Raw genomic sequence first — 19,597 nt, forward strand, 5'->3', positions numbered from 1 at the left:
TGCGGGGTCCATTTGAAAAGACAGACAAATTTGAAAAGACAGACAAATTTGAAAAGACAGACAAAACAGAAGGTAGAAAGACACACAAAAACTGACAGGTTGTGAAGATCAGACACACCTATGATTGACAGACTGACATGCTAATTACTTTCTAAAACATTGTAGTACTCTCCATTAATGAATAAAACAATACTAAGTCACATGGGCCAGAAAGCCACTGCTGGCCACACTTCAATCAGTGATGCCAATCAGGTATTTTGCCATTGACAGATGATGTCAAACACCTTGAGTTTTCTAGATTTAGTGTTGATTTACTTTTCATGAAACTTCAAAATGTTTATCACTCTGCCAACTTCCACTTCAGTGGGCCATAGTGGGGAAACAAAACAAAGGGACAAGTGACTGGTCATAGGTGATAGTCCAACCCATATTGAAAGCCTCAGAAAGAATATTATAACTGTATTAATGATGTCTGTAAAGCCATGTGTAAATTGATTAATGTGGGATTAATCAATTTACACATGGCTTTACAGACATCATCTTGACAGTCCAGACATCATTTGTATTTCGTTTGATGAAGATTGATCAAACTGTCTTGAACATAACATATTGTCAACATAACACATTGTCAATTTATCAAACTATTTGCAGCTGCACATTTCCATCTACCGTACGCTCAGTTTTCAAGATATCATTACATTTTTTTGGCTGGTTACTAATTAAGGTATGACAATTTAAAAAAAAACATTTCCCTGTAATGTACGGTTTAGGAGGACAACACTGTGGGATCGCAGTCAGTTTTTGCTGTAAACAGAGGGGGGTGACTTCAGACTCGGGGGTAGATACCAGTGTACGAAAGATTAATCAATAATAACCAAATTTCATGGATTGACTTGGATATCATCCGAGAATGTGTAAAAAAAATCTCATAAAAATCTATGCAGTCAATTATGAGATATGACGTTTTTGCATTTGTAGCACCCACTAGTGGTACAGCTCAAAATGCTTTTGTGGGTGTATTCAAGCAACACTTCTCAACGTGTGTTTCAAATTTTGGCTTGATTAGATGAATGGTTAATGAGTTATGGCCAATTTAGAGTTAGGCCGTGTTTCATTAAAAGAGGACGGTCCCAAGATTCTCCACACCAAGTTTCACGTGAGTTGGATGAACAGCCTAGGAGGAGTTGCGAAAAAAGTGTCCACCATAACATGGTGGACATTGAAAACGATGTATGGGTTGGACTCGGCATCTTCCAAAGAATCTATGGGCACAAGAATTTTCAGTCTCCAACACACAGTTTAGAAGTTATTGGCCAAAACGTAAAGTTGCTTGTTATAGCGCCACCATCTGGCCAATATACGTAGGCTGCCTTGCCTGAGTAGTGGTGGGCCGTAGGAGCCCACCTGCCAAATATGGTTGCTGTAGAACTTACGGTTTCTGAGCTGCAGATACTTTTAGGGGAGAAAAAGAAAGAAAGAAAGAATTCCAGCAAAAACAATAGGGTTCCAGCACTACGTGCTTGGACCCCTAATAATAAGGAATGCAAAGCTAAGGGCCTTACCCTGCATTCAAGTGGTGTCGGATTTACGGTCCGAGCAAGTTTCCTACCAGGAGGTGCCACATGAACACCTTATTAAGTCAGAGAAATCAGGATTGTAGATGCTGCACGAATTGGCCGAGCTGTGACGTAATCGCTCTTTCCAACATGGCTGAACAGAGCACAGAGTCGTAATAAAAAAAAAAGCCAGATGGATATTCCTTGATAACTATAGTGCTACGGCATTCACTTTCCTGTGGTATTTATATTCATAACCCCCTGAAATAGCCGAACATTACTTGCTAGCTAGGCTATCGCTAACTCGTTAGCCTAGAAGGCTGGCAATGTGTGTAAACAGTTGAGGTAAAAATGCTCTCCAGACAGTAGCCTACCACATGCATCGTCGGGTACATACAGTACTGTCATGCACACATGAAGGCAACAGAAACATTGTGTTTCCCACGGGATGGGAAAGTTTGTGACCAAGGCACACTGTTCCTGACCAGCTTCGTCATGGCTTTGAATTCCTTCACTGAATGTCCATGGTCAGTAATGAGCTAACATGTTTTTGTAGCTTAATTGGGGCGTCCCATCCTTCACATGGATACAATAGTTCATGGGCAGACGTGTTCTGTACATGACCCGGCAGGTTCAGTCACCAGACTGCACAGCTAGCCCATGAATGTGGTAACATGCAACTATCTGAATACCAGGGTACAGGATATGACCCACTGAATACCGCGGCCTTTTTACCGCAGTTGTGAGGCCCATTTTAATAATGTCAACAATGCATCATTTGTGCATCAGTATCCTGTGTGATTGCATGTGCTCTTGCCCTCCTGCTGCCTACACTGAAGCCTTAATTTCTCACAAGGTAGTTCATCATAAAGTGCCAGTTATCAGGAGCCAGGCTGTCATTAATGAGTCACTCGTCTGGGCTATGTAGCGTGAAGTATAGGTGCCTATTATCAACTGCAAAACAAGTCATTTAGTCTAGTATTCAGTCTTAAAATCGTGCTTTCCTTCAAACAAGTGAAAAGATCTACCGACGGGGTGGAAATCATTTCAGTTGTTTCCAATGCAGTTTCACCAGTTTGGAGAACTTTCTTGAAACAGTGACGATATCTTGAAATGAGGTGGATCACTCCACAAATTTCAAGATAATGCCACTTGATTCACCAGTTTATTTGCGTTGGAGATGTAAAGTTACATGTCATTCTGATTTTTATTTGTTTATAACAACCGTTCTCCACTTCGCACGGTTCCTCTGTTCTTCGGACTGAAGAACAGAGGAACCGTTCACATGAGCATTTGTGATTCGTCAAAAAACAGACAGATGTGTTTTGATGGATTGTCATCACAACCCAGTCCAGTTAAAAAAGTTGAAACTAGTTGAACTTTTGACAGAGCGAAGGTGAATGCAGCCTTTCAATGCATGCTTGTCCGTGTATTTGACGGATGACAAATGTCCCATGTGAACGTCTAATAGTTATTACCTATGGCTTTTCTATAAGCATCTGTCACATCCATTCAGCTGTTTCCCTTTGAGATCCGCAGCCTCCTCCGTCCGTTCTAACAGGGTAGAAAATTTCTTTCATAGGTATTGACAATTTCTCCATCGATCCCACTTGGCTTTGACTCCACCGTTGCTTGTGATTATTGAGTTGTCGTCATATCGGATCATTCACCTTTCAAAACTTGTCCTCGCTCTGCTGCAGAAGGAACCAAAAAGGGCTAATTAGTCTCCTTCTTTCAGGTCCAATCTCATTTCATATGGTTCCTCATTAACAGACACTTTCCTTGGATCAAATCCTGAGACTATTACTTCTGTCGTTTGTTTTGGAAGCTTTAAATGAAATTATGATAATTGCTGATGGCTTTTATGTCTTAAAGATAATTTAAAGCAAATCAATCCGTAAGAACAAGGGCTCTGATCTTTCAACATTCGATCTCGACCAGCAATACACAGTTAAGTCTCCTCCTTAACTTTTTTCTCCTCATCTGGCAGGGTAATGACTTGTGAAATCTCATCTTTTTCTTTCTGAAAATTGAGATAAACCAAATCTCCTCAGACGTAGCTACGGCTTTTCGGCTTGATTCAGAGTGGGAAGACCGTGGATTAAAGATGGCTTCGATGCCGAACAAAAACTTCTCAAAACTTCTGCGTTTTAACTTTTAATATTTGACTTTTCCCCAAACGTACCAGGCCACGATTTCACTCTCACTTAAAAAGGCCCTTTCGATTTTCTTTTGGAGAAGATTTTCAGCTCAATTATTTCTAAAAATCAAACCTGGTTCATTCAGGGAAACAGGGGAGACATGAGAATCCTTTATTGAATTTGTAGCGGATACCGATAGGATAGTTTCCGAATACTTCATATAAATATGTTAGCAGCCCTGTCTGCACCAACTGATTACATCTGACTGGACTCCATCTGGGCTGGACTCTCCTCCTGCTACCGATTTCACACTTCACACTTCCTAATTCACACTTCACTCTTTTCCACACATTTATTTTTACCTGGCACTGTAAGTCAAGCTCATGTTGATGAATGTTTTTTTTTTGTTGTGTTGTTAGTTTATGGAGGAGCTCCAGGGAAGCTAGCTGGTATTTCAGTATTTGCACTTCATAGGAACGATGCAAGGAGGATGCTGTCATGCAAAATGACTATAGAAAATGCAGTTTAATGGCTGAATCAATGCTTTAACTGAAGAATTGGAATATACAGTATAGTTTCAGGTTAACTGTAGCTATAAGAAGGATCTGATTGGATTCTGATTGGATTATAATCAGGGTTAGTGGTTTACTAAATTTATGTTTTGTCCTCCCTTGATGATTATGCTGATTCTGATATTTGAAATTGGATATTGGATAGTGAAATTACAACAATTTGAAGCTTTTCGATAACGTCTGATGCTGTAACCTTTTTAAAGTTGACATTGACAACAAAATGCAGTACGCTACTGCTAGATATCACTTTTCGATACCCAGCCATAATTATGCAACTCTGGAGGGGGGAACAAAAGATATTATTAAAAGAGCGCCGTGAGATGAGAAAGAAAGCAGAGGAGAGAGAGAGAGGACTCTTGTTCTTTCATTCTGCCTTTTGTTTTCCCCTGAAAGGCTGAAATGGCGCTTCAAGATGATTAGTGACAACGAACATACGAGAGCCGCTAATTGGTTAACGTGGGCCCCACTGAGGCCCCTGATTGGCAGGGCAAAGTAAACAGAGCATTAGCCTCCATGGCAGGAGCCAATGTGACATGCCGTTCCCTTCACCCCGTCTCCATTCACAAGTCTGTGACCGCATAAAAACAAAAGACCTTTAGGGAATCAGATATGGCTCTGAAATTGGAGCTAATTTTTTTTTTTTTTTGCCTCACTGAAATACGGATTAGAAACCAAAATAGGAGGGATGGATTGGGGATTAAATAAATAGAAGCATACAATAGTATGCACAGCAGCCAGATATCTGTGTAACCTCAAGGAGGCTTGACAGGGGTGTTGGTGTCTGAGCTGGAAGCAGCTAGAAATAGATGGGGATGTTAGACCTGAGTGTGGTAGATTTTCACACAAAACTTGTTAAAGTGTAGAAAAACACTGCTGTTCCCACCCCAGAAATAATGTTGTCAGGTGCCTCGTTGAAGCACTAAAATCACATGGGTTTGGTGTTGGTGACAGTTTTTTTCTTCTTTTCCAAATGTTATCAGCAAATCCTGTGAAAACACATCATGTCACAAAATAAGTGGTTCAAATGGGTGTCATGAATCTTCAAAACAACATGAGCTGCTGCTTTGAGCACCTCATTCATCTGCCATTTTGTGGACACTTGTATCCAAAGTGCGAGTGTGGGCCATACATTTTTAGCATGGGACGGCAAGTGGAGCCGATCACCCTGACCGTGTTTGTGCCAATTTCTACCCATCAAGCCTCAGGACCCGCGCAGCTGGAGCTTCTGTCGTTCAACCACCACTAGAAATGGACTCACTAGAAACGACCCTTAACAAACCCACATGTGCACACAATGGAGGGCTTGAAGGTGACATAATGCGACCTCTGGCGGCCATAATGGAAGTCATTAGCTCTTGGGCAACAGAAATGAACAGCTAACCGTTAGCTGTTCATTGTCTGTTGTACGTTGTTGTTAGCTGTTGTACGTTAGCTGCTAACGTACAACAACATACAACAACGTACAGCAAACGTTAGCTGCTAACGTACAACTTTACCATCTCAACAGAATTCAATAGACATAATTTCCCTGCTGTTTTTGACTGTGAATTGATCATTTCATCACTGATGCATCGGTCGACTGTGTGTTTAGATTACCTTAGCTTGTTAGCTAGCTAACTGTAGCATCTGGTCAGCTAACTGTCACTTTCCTGTTGTAAACACATCTGATTTGTGCACTAGCTAACATATGTAGTAGAGGCTTAAGTTAGTAGTGGCTAGAAGTCACATGTTAACACTTGTATCAGTTTTTGCTTTGCTAAATTAGCCTGCTGGCTAGTTAGCTAGCTAAAAAAGCCAAAAAACAACCATTTGTTAGGTGAACAGCTATCTCAAGCTACGTAGTGTTAGAGTAGAGACTAGGCCTGACGACAAGACAGTTTGTGTGTCACAGTAACCTAAATTTGGAAACAAATGCACCTTATAATTCACTTTTATTTATAAAATTAATATAAAATTTTTCTCCAATGGTGACGCAACCACAAAGCTTCAATTTTGTGTCAAAAAAATTATACAATTATACTTATTTTACTTAAAATTATACTTATATTATCTTTGTACTGTATTTATTCTTTGTATTGCGTTATCGGTCACATGCCGCACCTTCCTGTTGACTGCCCTTAATGTTTATCATCCAATCAATCAATAAGCGGATCAATCAGTCAGAGTGTTTTGTTCATCTCTCTCCGTCCTTCAGCCTCGGAGCCCAACCTGAAGCTGCGTTCCAGGCTGAAGCAGAAAGTAAGCGAGAGGAGGAGCAGTCCGCTGCTGCGTCGTCGAGACAGCCCCATCGCCACCGCCAAGAAACGCTCGCTCGACACGGCAGGTAAGGGACACACACACACACACACACACATACACACACACACACACACACACACACAGCCTGCCCAAAGTTCATCTAATAAAACTTGAATCAACATTACACATATAGGCCAATTGATGGTGCTTTGTTTTCTTGTGTGTGTTTGTCTTTTGGGGTGTATTCATGTAACTTGATGATTTTGGTGTGTGTGTGTTTGCGTGCACGTGTGTGTGTGTGTGTGTGTGTGTGTGTGTGTGTTTCAGACTCTGCGTGTAGCAGCGCCCCTGGCTCAGGCCCAAGCTCTCCCAACAACAGCTCTAACAACATCCCCAATGAAAACGGCATCACTGTGGCAGTCTCCAACAGCTCGGAGGTAGCACACACACACACACACACACACACACACACACACACACACACACACACACACACAGTGAGTGTATCAGTTATACGCACACAGGGTTAGACTGGTATATTGATTTGTGTGATATTGGGCCGATATTGGCATTTTATCAACATCGTCCAGCCTGATATGACTTTGTCTCTGATATGACTTCCTTCCTGACCTCAGTGACATAAAAACAGTCTATAAAACCTGCAGTTTTATCTATTTTTTGTAAATTAAGTCTTAATTTAAAGGCAGTAATGTATCCACTACCAGTGAATAGGTGCAGTGGGTCACCCTGCCTTAAGGAGCTGCTAACCACCCTAAAACAATTTCATTAGTCTGGGTTTCAGTGGACAGTTTAAGTGTCAGATGGTTTCATTTCCAGCATGTCAACAATAAAATTCTATGGGAAGCACTGAATTCTTGTCATTTTTTGGCATAAAAAATGTCAAATTTAAAGGTATTGAATCTTGGCATGAAATATCAGCAGCTTCAGTTACAAAGTCTGTGTCATCCAAACCCTAATGCACACAAAATCATAATCAAACAGATATAAGTTGCCACACCTGCTCGTAAACCACACACAGACTCACCAACAAATCAGAGTAAGATAGCTCCTTTGTGCGGGTGCTGGAGCTACAGATGCCAGCTATTAGTTTTTATATTTAGTAGCTTAGACCATGTACCAGGCTAGTGGTGAGGGGTCTTCAGATGACGGGTCTGCAGAGGAGGAGGAGAGCCAAGGAACTGGCAAGATGCTATTTGTGGCAGCTATTAGGACACTCAGGCGGTGTGGAGGAGGCTTGAGGCCGCGGCGACGACTTCACATGGCCAGTGGAGCGCAAACGTAGCGGGATCGCCTTGTACGGACATCTGCGTCTGCAGCGTTTGCCCCTGTGCTGGGGTGTTTCATACTGCGGACACAGAATAAATCATTCAAATGTGCTTCCCAGGCGTCTCTGGCCCAGAGGCTGTGCAGCGGTGCTGAGCGGGGCTCCGTTAGCCAGCTGTCCCTCTACACCTCGCCCTCCTTACCCAACATCACCCTGGGGCTGCCCGCCACTGCCACGGCCACCGCTGCTTCCAATGTAAGGAGGCCCTGCTGCCTCACTGGTTGAATCATTTGTCTATTTGATTGATTGATTTTCAGTATTGATTGATTTCATTTATTGAGCCTTTTACAGGAATTTGCCTTGCATGTAAGAGCATTGAGTCAGACATTTAGCAAAGATAACATTTAAGACATCAAAGAACAGACATAAACCACACAAGAGGAATGACAGGAATAATTATTTATCTGTGTTTATCTGTATCTGTCTCCCCATAGTCTGTCAACCCCTTTTCTCCTTATTAGTTTTGTCTATATTTCTGTCTCTCAAACATCAACAGTTCCAAACGCACTGCTCTTCAGCTAAATATTATCATTTGCTATCGTGAGGGAACTTGGACTTGGAGTCTAACTTCACCCTCGCCCTCCCTGCTCTCTCCTCTCCCCAGGTGACCTCGGCCCAGCAGGAGGGCGGCCTGCAGCCGGCCCTCTCCCTCAGCCCGCCCTTCCTCTCCGGTGGCCACCTGAGCCCCTACCTGGCCGAGGCGGGAGCGGGCTCGGGCGGACACGGCGGCCACAGTCCGCTGCTGCAGCACATGGTGCTCATGGAGCAGAGTCCAGCACAGAGCCCCCTGGTGACAGGTAGGAGGAGGAGGAGGAGTGGTGCTAGTAGTGATCATAGCAGCAATAGTAGTCGTGATAGTAGTGGTAATAGTAGTAGTAATGAGAGTGATAGTGATAGTTGTAGTAGTAGTGACAATAATAGTGGTAATACTACATAATAGTGACAATAATGCTACATTTATTAAAGGAAAAAAAACATTTATTAAGTTCTGGATTGTGCGAAATCCAAGAGAAAGAGAGGGAGGGAAGGAAGGAAGGGAATAGGTGGTTTGATGAAATGCCTCATCAGTCAGACAGTATTGGAAATGAATGAATGATCAAATGATCTGATTGATGGATGGATAGATGTAGGGCTGCAACTAACAATTATTTTCATTGTTGATTAATCTGTCGATTATTTTCTCGATTAATCGATTAGTTGTTTGGTCAATAAAATGTCAGAAAATGGTGAAAAATGTGGATCAGTGTTTCCCAAAGCCCAAGATGACGTCCTCAAACGTCTTGTTTTGTCCACAACCCAAAGATATTCAGTTTACTGTCATAGAGGAGTAAAGAAACCAGAAAATCACATTTAAGAAGCTGGAATCAGAGAATTTTGACTTATTTTTCTAAAAAATTACTCAAACCGATAAATCGATTATCAAAATAGTTGGCGATTAATTTAATAGTTGACAACTAATCGATTAATCGATTAATCGTTGCAGCTCTAGATAGATGGGTGGTTGGTTGGTTAGGTGGGTTACTGGATGAGTATATTAAAATGCCTGATTGTATATTATTATTACTTCCATTGCTTTAGAATATATCACCATTCTGTCTAGTATTACTTATTTTTTTCCCCCGACACACACTGAAAAAAACAATACCACACTCAGAGAGATGTGTGTTCATGGTTCACTGTGCGCTCCCTCCCATTGACGGACATATATTCATTAGCTCAAACTAATGAGCTCCTTTCATATGTCAGCGTACGCTACAAGAGGACATGGGAGTGTGTGAGATGGTCGCATTGTGTGCCATTTCCCATCAGCTTGTCCATTGACAGCCATGTCACCACTATTTCAGCTGGGCATGAACAGTGAATGGGCGATGACGCACATACAGACGTATACACGTGTGTGTGTGTGTGTGTGTGTGTGTGTGCAAATACACAGGAACATACATGTAAACTCCCACACAGACCCTGTACAGAGACTGAACTTGCACTACTAACATGCTGAATTCAATAATGATACATTTTAATGATAAATATCACTCTTCAGTACAGACTTACAAAGTGATTTGCAGATAATAAATCAACAAAAATAGGAGAAAGTCAAGATTTGGTGCATTTTGGTCTGGTCAGTAGCTACTATGTAACAACGCTACATTCAATATAATTCATAATACATCTGCAATGCAGACTATGACAATGTTAGGACATTAAATTCAGTCCATATTGACACCCAAATGCTGAGAAATGTGTAGCATTTTATCTTTACAATTCCATATTAATATTTTCTCAATACTCTAACTAAAAAGCTTACTGATTGCCAGCTACTAAGTCAGACAGAGATTTTGGCTTTGGATTTAATATGCAGGCCTGTTTCATTTCGGGTAAGCAGGTCAGTCTTTTTAGGGACAGCAGCCTTGTCCTTCCTCAAAGTCTTCTCTCTCCTTCTGCTGCCTCTGTCCTAATACTGCACTGAGCCATGTATCACCTACTGATCACCAGGCCTTGTCAGAAACTGAATTTGAAAATAGTTTGGTAGGCAATTTGTTCTCTAATGCATGTATACTTAAAGTTCCAGCTTCTTAGGTAATTTTTCAAGCTTGATTTAGTCCATTTTATTACTTTTGTCCCACATAATGCATTGTTAGTGGACTAAGATGTTCACTTCACAGCCATTTTGAGGTTCAGACCCGGGACCCTCTGGTTCCAGGATGGTCTCCCTGCAGTCACTTTAGGAGTCTTTCTCATTATGTGTTATCGTGTTCTCCGTGACACATTTGACATAATATCTAGCAGCCGAAGTATAATTCCAAAACAAAAGAACGGTGAGGGCGGATAAAGATCCTGGAGGTTCACATGGCATGACCGATGAATGGGAAGCCCCAAGATCCATTGTGTGAATGACACATCACGTCTAAACAGTGCTATAGTCAAGTGGTTTTCAATACTGAGAAGGTAAATCAGGGTAAAACCGGGACACCAGCATCGACTCGGCGTTGTTCGGATGTAACAATCACCTTCGTCCTCCTCTAACCTCTAATCGTCTCCCTCCCCCTGCGTCTCCCAGGCGTCAGCGGCCTGTCCATGCCGTCGGCGGCGTCCATGGCCAAGCTGCAGCGGCAGCACCGGCCCCTGGGGCGGACCCAGTCGGCGCCGCTGCCCCAGGGGAGCGCCGCCCAGGCCCACGCCCAGGCCCTGGCCCTGCAGCAGCTGGTGGTCCAGCAGCAGCACCAGCAGTTCCTGGAGAAGCACAAGCAGCAGTTCCAGCAGCAGCAGCTCCACCTCAACAAGGTTGGTAAGGGCTGGGGTGTGGCTACAGTCTTTCATTTCATTCTTCTTTCAATTTCTGTGCATTCATCTCTTTCTCTTCCCTGCCCTCTTTCTGTTGATGTGTACTGGTGTGCAGTTTTTGTTGTACTGCAGTGCTGTTGTTGCCTCAATTTCGAGGTCTTAAAGAGCCAAAGTCAGGCCAGTCAGAAAGAGTGAGATGAAAGAAAAAAAATGCTCTGTACAAATCAAGTTTGGTCTTTCTTGGCAGTATTAATTAAGGGCAGTAAAAGCTGTATTGTTCTATTATTATAATATTAAACTTGGAAATCTTCACATCTTAGCTGAGATTTTTTCACTTAACTCCCCTGATCCCCCTTTTTATGCAAATGAGTTTCATTCATTTGAGGGAGAACTTCTGGGTTGCTCTGGCCTTCTATTAGCTTGTATGGACTACTGCCACACGATGATGTATGGTGAATATATATATCGTTAAATCTTTTTATGATCATGAGACAACACATACTTTGGATGTAATATGCGATAAGCTAATGTTTGCTAATATTACTGAATGCTCCATAGAAAAAATGAAGGCAGCTTGTCAAATAGGGAGCCACAACTGATATTTATTCAGGTCTATATGTCATTGCCAAAAATGCATTGTGGGAATGTACAGTACTAGTTTGAGTAGGTGGAAGCCAATACTGTTTGTTAGGTGTGTGTGTGTGTAGTCCTTGATTTGGTCCTTGATTTTCTGTGTGTCTTCCTCTCTCTCTTTAATATTTTTCTTTTTGAGCAGGCAGAGGCAGGTATGGGTTAACACAACTGTACAACTTGTGAGAAACAAGTGTGTGTGTGTGTGTGCGTGTGTGTGTGCGTGTGTGTTTGCGTCCGTGTCTCTGTGACTGAGACCGAGACAGTTGCCACGGGCTGCAAGGTAACTCTGCGCTGCCATGGCAACAGGGCGGAAGCCGCTGCCTTATATGGTGGCAGCGGAAGCGAGCAGCTGCCGCTCTGTATGGCTATTCCTATTCTAGCGGTGTGTTCGCTGGAGGAGAGGTGGGTGGATGAAACAAGGGATTTCCTCTCCTCCTCCTCCGCCGCCTCCTCTGCTCTCCTCTCACTCCCTCCATATGTTCTCCAGCTCTCAAGTGGCGTCTTTTCACACAAACATCTCTATAACAGCGGCTCACGCTCCAAGGACGAACTCTGTAGGATTTTTCGACAGGGCGATGGCTGCACAACGCGACGCCAGTGCATGTCTTCCAGTTTAAATGCAAATCTCCAGTTAAAACATTGTTCTGTTCTGTAAAGTTAATCAGAATGATGATGGTGTGAAGAGCATTTTTTTCTCGTAAAAATGCGTAAAAATGTACTTTACCCTAGGTTCTATCATGCAATCATTTTAAAGAACGTGATACAAAAAGAGATGATATAGGATTTCTACCTTGGATATCTGATAATGTGAATACCCAAAAATGCACATTTGCACACCCTGGATACATGCACTTGTACTGGACTGTAAGCTTATAAATCTGTTCACTGCAAACATCTGTAAATCCTTAAATCTGTCAACATAGCAAGAAGTTTTTCTAGCCAGTAGGAACTCACAGGAACCCAGTGAAAACAACGTTTATTTTTAGGATTCTTTATTTACTGTATTTTTGTCTAGATCTTATTCTTTGTTGCTGGAATGATTTAATTTCTCCTTGGGGGGGGGGGGGGGGGATCAATGAAGTCATCTGAATCTTAATTTTAGTCATGATTGAAGTTTTCGGTTTATCACAGAAATACACATATGTAGATAGATATACAGATATACATGCGTGGTTTCTGGGAAAGTAGAGCAGGAGAAGAGCGGCTGGTTTTGAGCTGTGGAGGAGGGAGGAGGTGAAAAATGGGGGAAAAAAGCAGTTTGTTTGGAGGGAAAGACAAGAACAGTGGGGGGGGGGGGGTGAATGAGAGAGCTGGTGAATGCTCTGACGTCAATGCTGTCCCTTGGCATGGCGCCAGGAGACCCAGAGGCTGACAGCTCTGGGAAACACACACACACACACACACACATACACACCTGTAGTCTTAGCCCACTCTTGAGACTTCTGGCAAACACCTCTCTTTCTCACTCTCCGTTGTTCCCTCTCTCTTTCTCTCTCCGTCAGTAATGTACATGTGCACCACACACACACACACACACACGCTATGGAGGCGAGTACTCCACAGCCTTGAATGGGACTTTCAATGGTCCATGTCAGGGAAAAAGCGAATGAATACACAACTGAGTCACTACTCGGTAGCAGGAGGCCCCAGAATAAGTCGATGAAAAGCGGCACAACAGGGAGTGTGGAATGTCTCTGTTCGACGAGACACATTTTGCCCCGGAGTACACTCGGCAGAACGGCCGCTCACATTCAATTAGAACGGATAGCTTTGAAATGAGCAAGACACCAATCTGACTGAGTAATCCAAATTAAGCTTGTTAAAAGAAGAATGCGCCAGAGAAAAGAGCGATTTGCCAGGAATTTGATTCAGAGCAGTGTGTGTATGTGTGTGTGTGTCTCTGTTTCCGTATGCAGGCTCACACGTCGGTTTGAGTGGGATTTGTCATATCCTGTGATTCGATTGCGAAATAAATCGTTGTGCTGTAAAAATCACAGCTTCCCCTCCGCCCCTCCGCCCCCCCTCTCCCCCCCCCACACACCCTCAACTGTCGCCGCAGATGATGGCCAAGCCCAGCGAGCCGTCGGTGGGCCGCCAGCACCAGAGCCACCCGGAGGAGACGGAGGAGGAGCTGAGGGAGCACCAGGACGGGGCCGGGCTGCTGCCGGGCGTCACCATCAAGCAGGAGCCCCCCGACCCGCAGGAGCTCCAGGAGGAGGCGCTGCAGCACAGGGAGCGGGAGAGGCAGGCGGAGCAGGAGCTGCTCTTCAGACAGGTAGGGGAGGATGAGGGGTAGAAAAAAGGAACGAAAAGGCAAGGAAGGAAGAGGAGAGGAAAATTTGTGTCTGCGTCTCGTCCTTTTCGATTTAAGTGCTATAATACATCACAGGAATATTGCAAGTGACAAGGCCCCGGTTATAAGCTGCCATTGTCTGCTTTGTGGCCGCTATCGCTCGCTGTGAAATGATCGCCGCGGTGACACCTACATCAGCGAAGTTGTGGGGGTTGAAAAAAAAAGTGAAAAATGAGACATCTGCCTTATTTTACAGCTGTAAAATAACGCGGGCTGAAAGAATCGATATTAAGGTTTGGAGAATTGATGCTGACTTTACCCGGCCCTAATATATTGTAGGTGCTCCGCGGGGAAGTCCCGGAGAGGTGAAAACTCAAACAACCAGACACATAAATGTAATTTGGGCTGTGAAAATGTTGCTTTCTGTCCCATGGCATACTCTTGATTAAATGCTGAGGGGAAAATCGAAGCCGCACCATTTGTTTTGGCTGCCATCTTTTGGCCATAAGTTGTACTTGCAATATAAAACAGTCCCCCCCCCCTCCAAGTCCCTCAATAAATTAACATCTTAGGCATTTGATTGATTCTGCTATACAGAGGAACTTGAGTGCAACAGTAGAATAATGTTAAATTCCTAGTTCATCAAAATAAGGGAGTGCAAGACTGTCTTCCTCCTGTTCTGTGTCTCTCCTGCTCTTCTTCATTATGTCTCTCTACACTTTCTTTGATTCTGTGTGTGTGTGTGTGTGTGTGTGTGTGTGTGTGTGTGTGTGTGTGTGTGTGTGTGTGTGTGCGTGCATGTATAAGCAGCAGGCCCTGTTGTTGGAGCAGCAGCGGATCCACCAGCTGAGGAACTACCAGGCGTCCATGGAGGCCGCCGGCCTGCCGATCTCCTTCCCGGGACACCGCCCCCTCTCCAGGGCCCAGTCGTCTCCGGCCTCGGCCCCTTCGTTCCCCATCAGCGTCCCGCCGCCCGATCCGCCCGTCAAGCCCCGCTTCACGACGGGTCAGCGCCACTCTTTCATTCGCGTTTTTCCTCTTCTGTTCTATTCTGCTTAACTGTGGCTTTTATTGCGCACAGGTTTTGTTTTCAAGTTCATGTTGGGTTTCTTTCCACAAGGCTCGTTCAAATATTACACAATTTAGGAATTTCTGACTTTATTTTGCTGCAAATTTTAGAATTCCTTTCTGATGGACTGGTTAGTGAAATTTCCATCAGGAAGGGAAAGGGAGGAAGCAGAAAGGGAGAGTATTGTCATCTTGAAAGCAGGTGACTTGCCCATGAATGATGTAATGATTTAGACCTCCAACTATGGAAATACCCATACGCCAGATGGATGAGGATTAAATTCCACCAGAACTTTTTCTCCTGTGTGTCTGCTCTTTCTCCCTCAAAGAAACAAAGGAAAAAAAATACTAAAAGGAGTGGACTGCCCATCTTTCTTGAGAAAAAAGAATATCAAAATTTAAGGCTGATGGTTGTTATCAGATTTTGACTGTGTTTGTGGAGGAGAGTGTTTTAATCTGTGTGCGTGTGTGTGTGTGTGTGTGTGTGTGTGTGTGTGTGTGTGTGTGTGTGTGTCCTTCAGGTCTGGTGTACGACTCTCTGATGCAGAAGCACCAGTGTATGTGCGGAAACACCAACAGCCACCCGGAGCACGCGGGCCGCATTCAGAGCATTTGGTCCCGGCTGCAGGAGACGGGACTGAGGGCGCAGTGTGAGGTACGACACTGTCTCACACACACTCTGTGTATCGCCAAACTGGTAAACTGTGTATGAACGTCCTCACCGTCCTGCTGTGTGTGTGTGTGTGTGTGTGTGTGTGTGTGTAGTGTATCCGTGGGAGGAAGGCCACTCTGGAAGAGCTGCAGACGGTCCACTCTGAAGCCCACGTCCTCCTGTATGGAACCAACCCTCTCCGACAGAAACTTGACTGTAAGAACACACACACACACACACACACACACACACACACACGCACAAACACACACACACACAGAGCACACCAGGATCTACTTAGTCAGCCTTGTCTTTCAGAAACCTGCCTATATAAACACAGTCACACAAAACTAGACTAACTAGACTAGTATAAAACAACATGCGATCTTGTTTTATTCTATTTTTCTTCTCATCTCCTTTCACTGATAGTAATAATAAATAATTGTAGCAGTAATGGTTTAATGTAATTTACAAACATGTAGAGGTCCGCTCACATTGTACACATAGTAGCAGAAAGCTTAGTACAATAAATACAATAACCTACTAATTTACTTTAGTTGAAATAAAGCAAAATCAAGGATCGAGGTTAGCAAGCATGAGCATAAGCAGTGTTCAGCCAATAATTTCATTTTTTTCCCCTTCACCAGGTTCAATCACTCCCATGTTCGTAAGGCTACCGTGTGGAGGAGTGGGGGTAAGTAGCAGTCGTGGTTTTATTTGCGTTTCACAGTCATAGACGGGATTAAGACACCATTTTACAGTGGAATAGAAAACTGCTATACGGTTTCTTAAAAGGATACATCTAAACATATTTTTAAAAAGTAGAAAACATGCATAAGTTTTTGTTAGACAGGGACAGTAGGGCAACTGAACCAGTCAGTTGGTGGAAATGTATGAGGAGAATGGGAGAGTGTGTGTTGAAAGATTTTGGTAAAGGAATGGGAGAGTATTCATAGCTTGGATAACTCTACATCTTTCTCCGTTTCAATGGGCTGATAAACCAACTGTCACTTGATAAATCTCTTTAGTTTCCTTTTATGTGGATTCAGCTCAGATATGAAAACTCTGTGTGTGTGTGTGTGTGTGTGGTGTGTTTTCCCAGGTGGACAGTGACACCATTTGGAACGAGGTCCACTCCTCCAGCGCGGCTCGTCTAGCCGTCGGCTCTGTGGTGGAGCTCGTCTTCAAAGTGGCTACTGGAGAGCTGAAGGTAACGAGGATCGCGCTCACCTGGTTTCTCTCTCTCTCTCTCTCTCTCTCTCTCTCTCTCTCTCTCTGACTCTCGCTCTCTCTCTCTTACGCTCACCCTCTCTCTCTCTTACTCTCTCTGTTTTCTTTGAAAATGAGTTTTTGAAGATGACTGGATGGCCTTGAAAGTTTGAGTTCACACCTATGATGGAGATTCTCTTTGATATAACAGCAGTTTTAAAATGATGAGGATTTCACCAGGATTTCTTAACCTGCCAATAGAAAATGTCTTACCCTCAAATACCTTGAAATTCATGAAAAAGTCCTTGAATTTGACGTCCAAGACAGTGTGGAAACCTTGATCTTAAAACTGTTAACAGTTAGTATTCGTCAGTGTTTCCCTGTGATTTAATGCTGCAGGAGGTAGTTTTACCTTTGGTTCCACATCTTTGGTACTAGTTCTGCTCCAAAAGCGCTTCAGTTGGGATTGTTTCTCATTTAAAAGCAGCATTTCTAAACATCAGAACCACACTTCTTTGTGTTTTAAGGGCACCTTTGGCTAAACTACAGTGTTTTTTTGTGGTGGTATGCCACTGCTGAGTAAATAGAGAGGAAAACACTGAATGGTGATGAATCGTTTCTGTCTGTTTCTCCAGAATGGTTTTGCTGTGGTCCGCCCCCCTGGACACCATGCAGAGGAAAGCACTCCCATGTAAGGCCACAGTCCGTCACCGCACTCGGTTGGACACTTTGAATCCATGCATATACAAATACCAGTGTTGGAACGGGCTTGTCTGGAATAGAAATGACATAAGCCATTGAGTTTATTTTGCACATAAAGTCGTGAGTGTCTTCATTCTGCCAGCTATGTTAAGGTGTAATTTATTCTTCTCATATCCTTCTCATAATGTGTTTAAACTGCGCTATAAAAATATTGAAATGTGGCAGTACATTGCCTCGGCACAGCAAAATGTCATTACACAACTCACAACCAAGGGTGGAACTAATTACATTTACTAATTTTTTTGTGTAATTGTACTTTTTTGAGTTAGTAATTTGACTGTTACTTAAGTAAATTTTTACTGAAGTATTGTACTTAGCTGCATTTTACATTTATCACATCCATGCTTGGCTCTCCATAAGCATTTGCAGTGAACAGTCAGTCAGCACAGAAGAGAAGAGTAATCTGGCTTTACTTTGTGCGCTTTATTTTGTAATTTCCAAATTTTAAAATTGAAGGATCAAGGTTGAACTTGTATAGGAAAGGTCACATCTAACAGCGATCTCTTTTCTAAAAACGAACTCTTTTAAATTAGCTACTTTTTCTTTTACTTTCTTTTACACCAGTACGTTTACTTCTACTAGAGTAAAGTATCAGCAAAGTAACAGTACTTCTACTTAAGTGGGACATTCTAGTACTCTTTCCACCACCTCACATAGCAAGCAAGACGGTTCAGCCAGGCTTTTAATTCGTCCCTCTCTGTGTTTGTTGCTGTTTCAGGGGCTTCTGCTATTTCAACTCGGTCGCCATCGCAGCCAAACTGCTCCAGCAGAGACTCAACGTCAACAAGATCCTCATCGTGGACTGGGTGAGTCTCCTGAGAAACCAGCCGTCTGTCACATGAAAGGGAGAGAGGGCGAAATTAATTTCCACGGCACAAGCCATTTGTGTGTATGGGCGCCTTATCTCGCTGGGATTTAGCCCTCTCAAAGTCCGCTCTACATTTCAGATTACTGTAACTCCTGTTTGTTTTGGAAGGACACCCAAGGGTAACAAGGCTTGTGATGATATAATGACTGATTCCGGGTCGTGTGTGCTCACCCTCAGGACGTTCACCATGGCAACGGCACCCAGCAAGCCTTCTACGATGACCCCAACGTCCTTTACCTGTCTATCCATCGCTATGATGACGGCAACTTCTTCCCTGGCAGTGGAGCGCCTGATGAGGTGTGTGTGTGTGTGTGTGTGTGTGTGTGTGTGACCCTAACCCTATTAACTGTTATTAATTCTAAACAAAGAGCTCCCAATGTATTGTGGGAAAAGTTCTGCACAGCATTCAGTTTTAATAGGTTGTTTAATTTGGATCTCTTTCGCAAATGAAGCCATTTGGAGAAGAATAACAATCAAACTGTTAATTGTGTGCCATTTGTTTCACTGTTCTCTGGAGTGCTGAAGCTAAATGTTAATTCGAGTTCATCGAGATGCGCTTGTTTGTTTCAAATCCTGCTGTTCTTTGGATACCAAGCTAAATTAAAGCAGACACAAAGTAAACCATACCGTCCCACGCCTAGCTCCAGGCAAACTGGAGTTAATGGAGTTAATGGAGACGAGGCATCTGTGTTTTCTTGTGTGTGTGTGTATGTGCGTGTGTGTGTGTGTGTATATATGGCTCACTGTAAATGTGACTGGGAAATCTATACTTTTTACTTATGGTGTCAGTAATGGTTTTGGTGTAGATACGTCTGTGTTTTCCCTTAACTCACACACACGCGTGCCTCCCTCTCCAGGTGGGCAGCGGGCCTGGAGTGGGGTTCAACGTCAATGTAGCCTTCACCGGTGGTCTGGACCCACCCATGGGAGATGTAGAGTACCTGGCGGCCTTCAGGTAGCACAAACACACACACATAT

At 43.4% G+C, this 19,597-nt stretch overlaps 1 protein-coding gene across 3 annotated transcripts in view; it reads left to right on the plus strand.

Moving 5' to 3' along the window:
* The window catches only part of LOC139655023 (histone deacetylase 4-like), a 68,087-nt gene that overhangs the window by 40,510 nt on the left and 7,980 nt on the right, over nucleotides 1–19,597 (plus strand). For all 3 annotated transcript variants that reach the window (XM_071532319.1, XM_071532317.1, XM_071532320.1), the window contains 15 exons: nucleotides 6,464–6,592; nucleotides 6,835–6,944; nucleotides 7,913–8,047; nucleotides 8,457–8,649; nucleotides 10,911–11,134; nucleotides 13,827–14,042; nucleotides 14,871–15,066; nucleotides 15,650–15,783; nucleotides 15,894–15,996; nucleotides 16,428–16,474; nucleotides 16,883–16,990; nucleotides 17,625–17,680; nucleotides 18,470–18,557; nucleotides 18,797–18,916; nucleotides 19,477–19,574. In XM_071532319.1, coding sequence (XP_071388420.1) covers nucleotides 6,464–6,592; nucleotides 6,835–6,944; nucleotides 7,913–8,047; nucleotides 8,457–8,649; nucleotides 10,911–11,134; nucleotides 13,827–14,042; nucleotides 14,871–15,066; nucleotides 15,650–15,783; nucleotides 15,894–15,996; nucleotides 16,428–16,474; nucleotides 16,883–16,990; nucleotides 17,625–17,680; nucleotides 18,470–18,557; nucleotides 18,797–18,916; nucleotides 19,477–19,574 — 1,957 coding nt within the window. The remainder of the gene's footprint in view (nucleotides 1–6,463; nucleotides 6,593–6,834; nucleotides 6,945–7,912; nucleotides 8,048–8,456; nucleotides 8,650–10,910; nucleotides 11,135–13,826; nucleotides 14,043–14,870; nucleotides 15,067–15,649; nucleotides 15,784–15,893; nucleotides 15,997–16,427; nucleotides 16,475–16,882; nucleotides 16,991–17,624; nucleotides 17,681–18,469; nucleotides 18,558–18,796; nucleotides 18,917–19,476; nucleotides 19,575–19,597) is intronic.

The sequence above is a fragment of the Centroberyx affinis genome, unplaced genomic scaffold (assembly GCF_046629955.1).
Source record: "Centroberyx affinis isolate AG114_WGS23_722 - 3 ecotype Tasmania unplaced genomic scaffold, CSIRO-AGI_Caff_v1 ptg002185l_1, whole genome shotgun sequence".
NCBI classification, from domain to species: Eukaryota; Metazoa; Chordata; class Actinopteri; order Beryciformes; family Berycidae; genus Centroberyx; species Centroberyx affinis.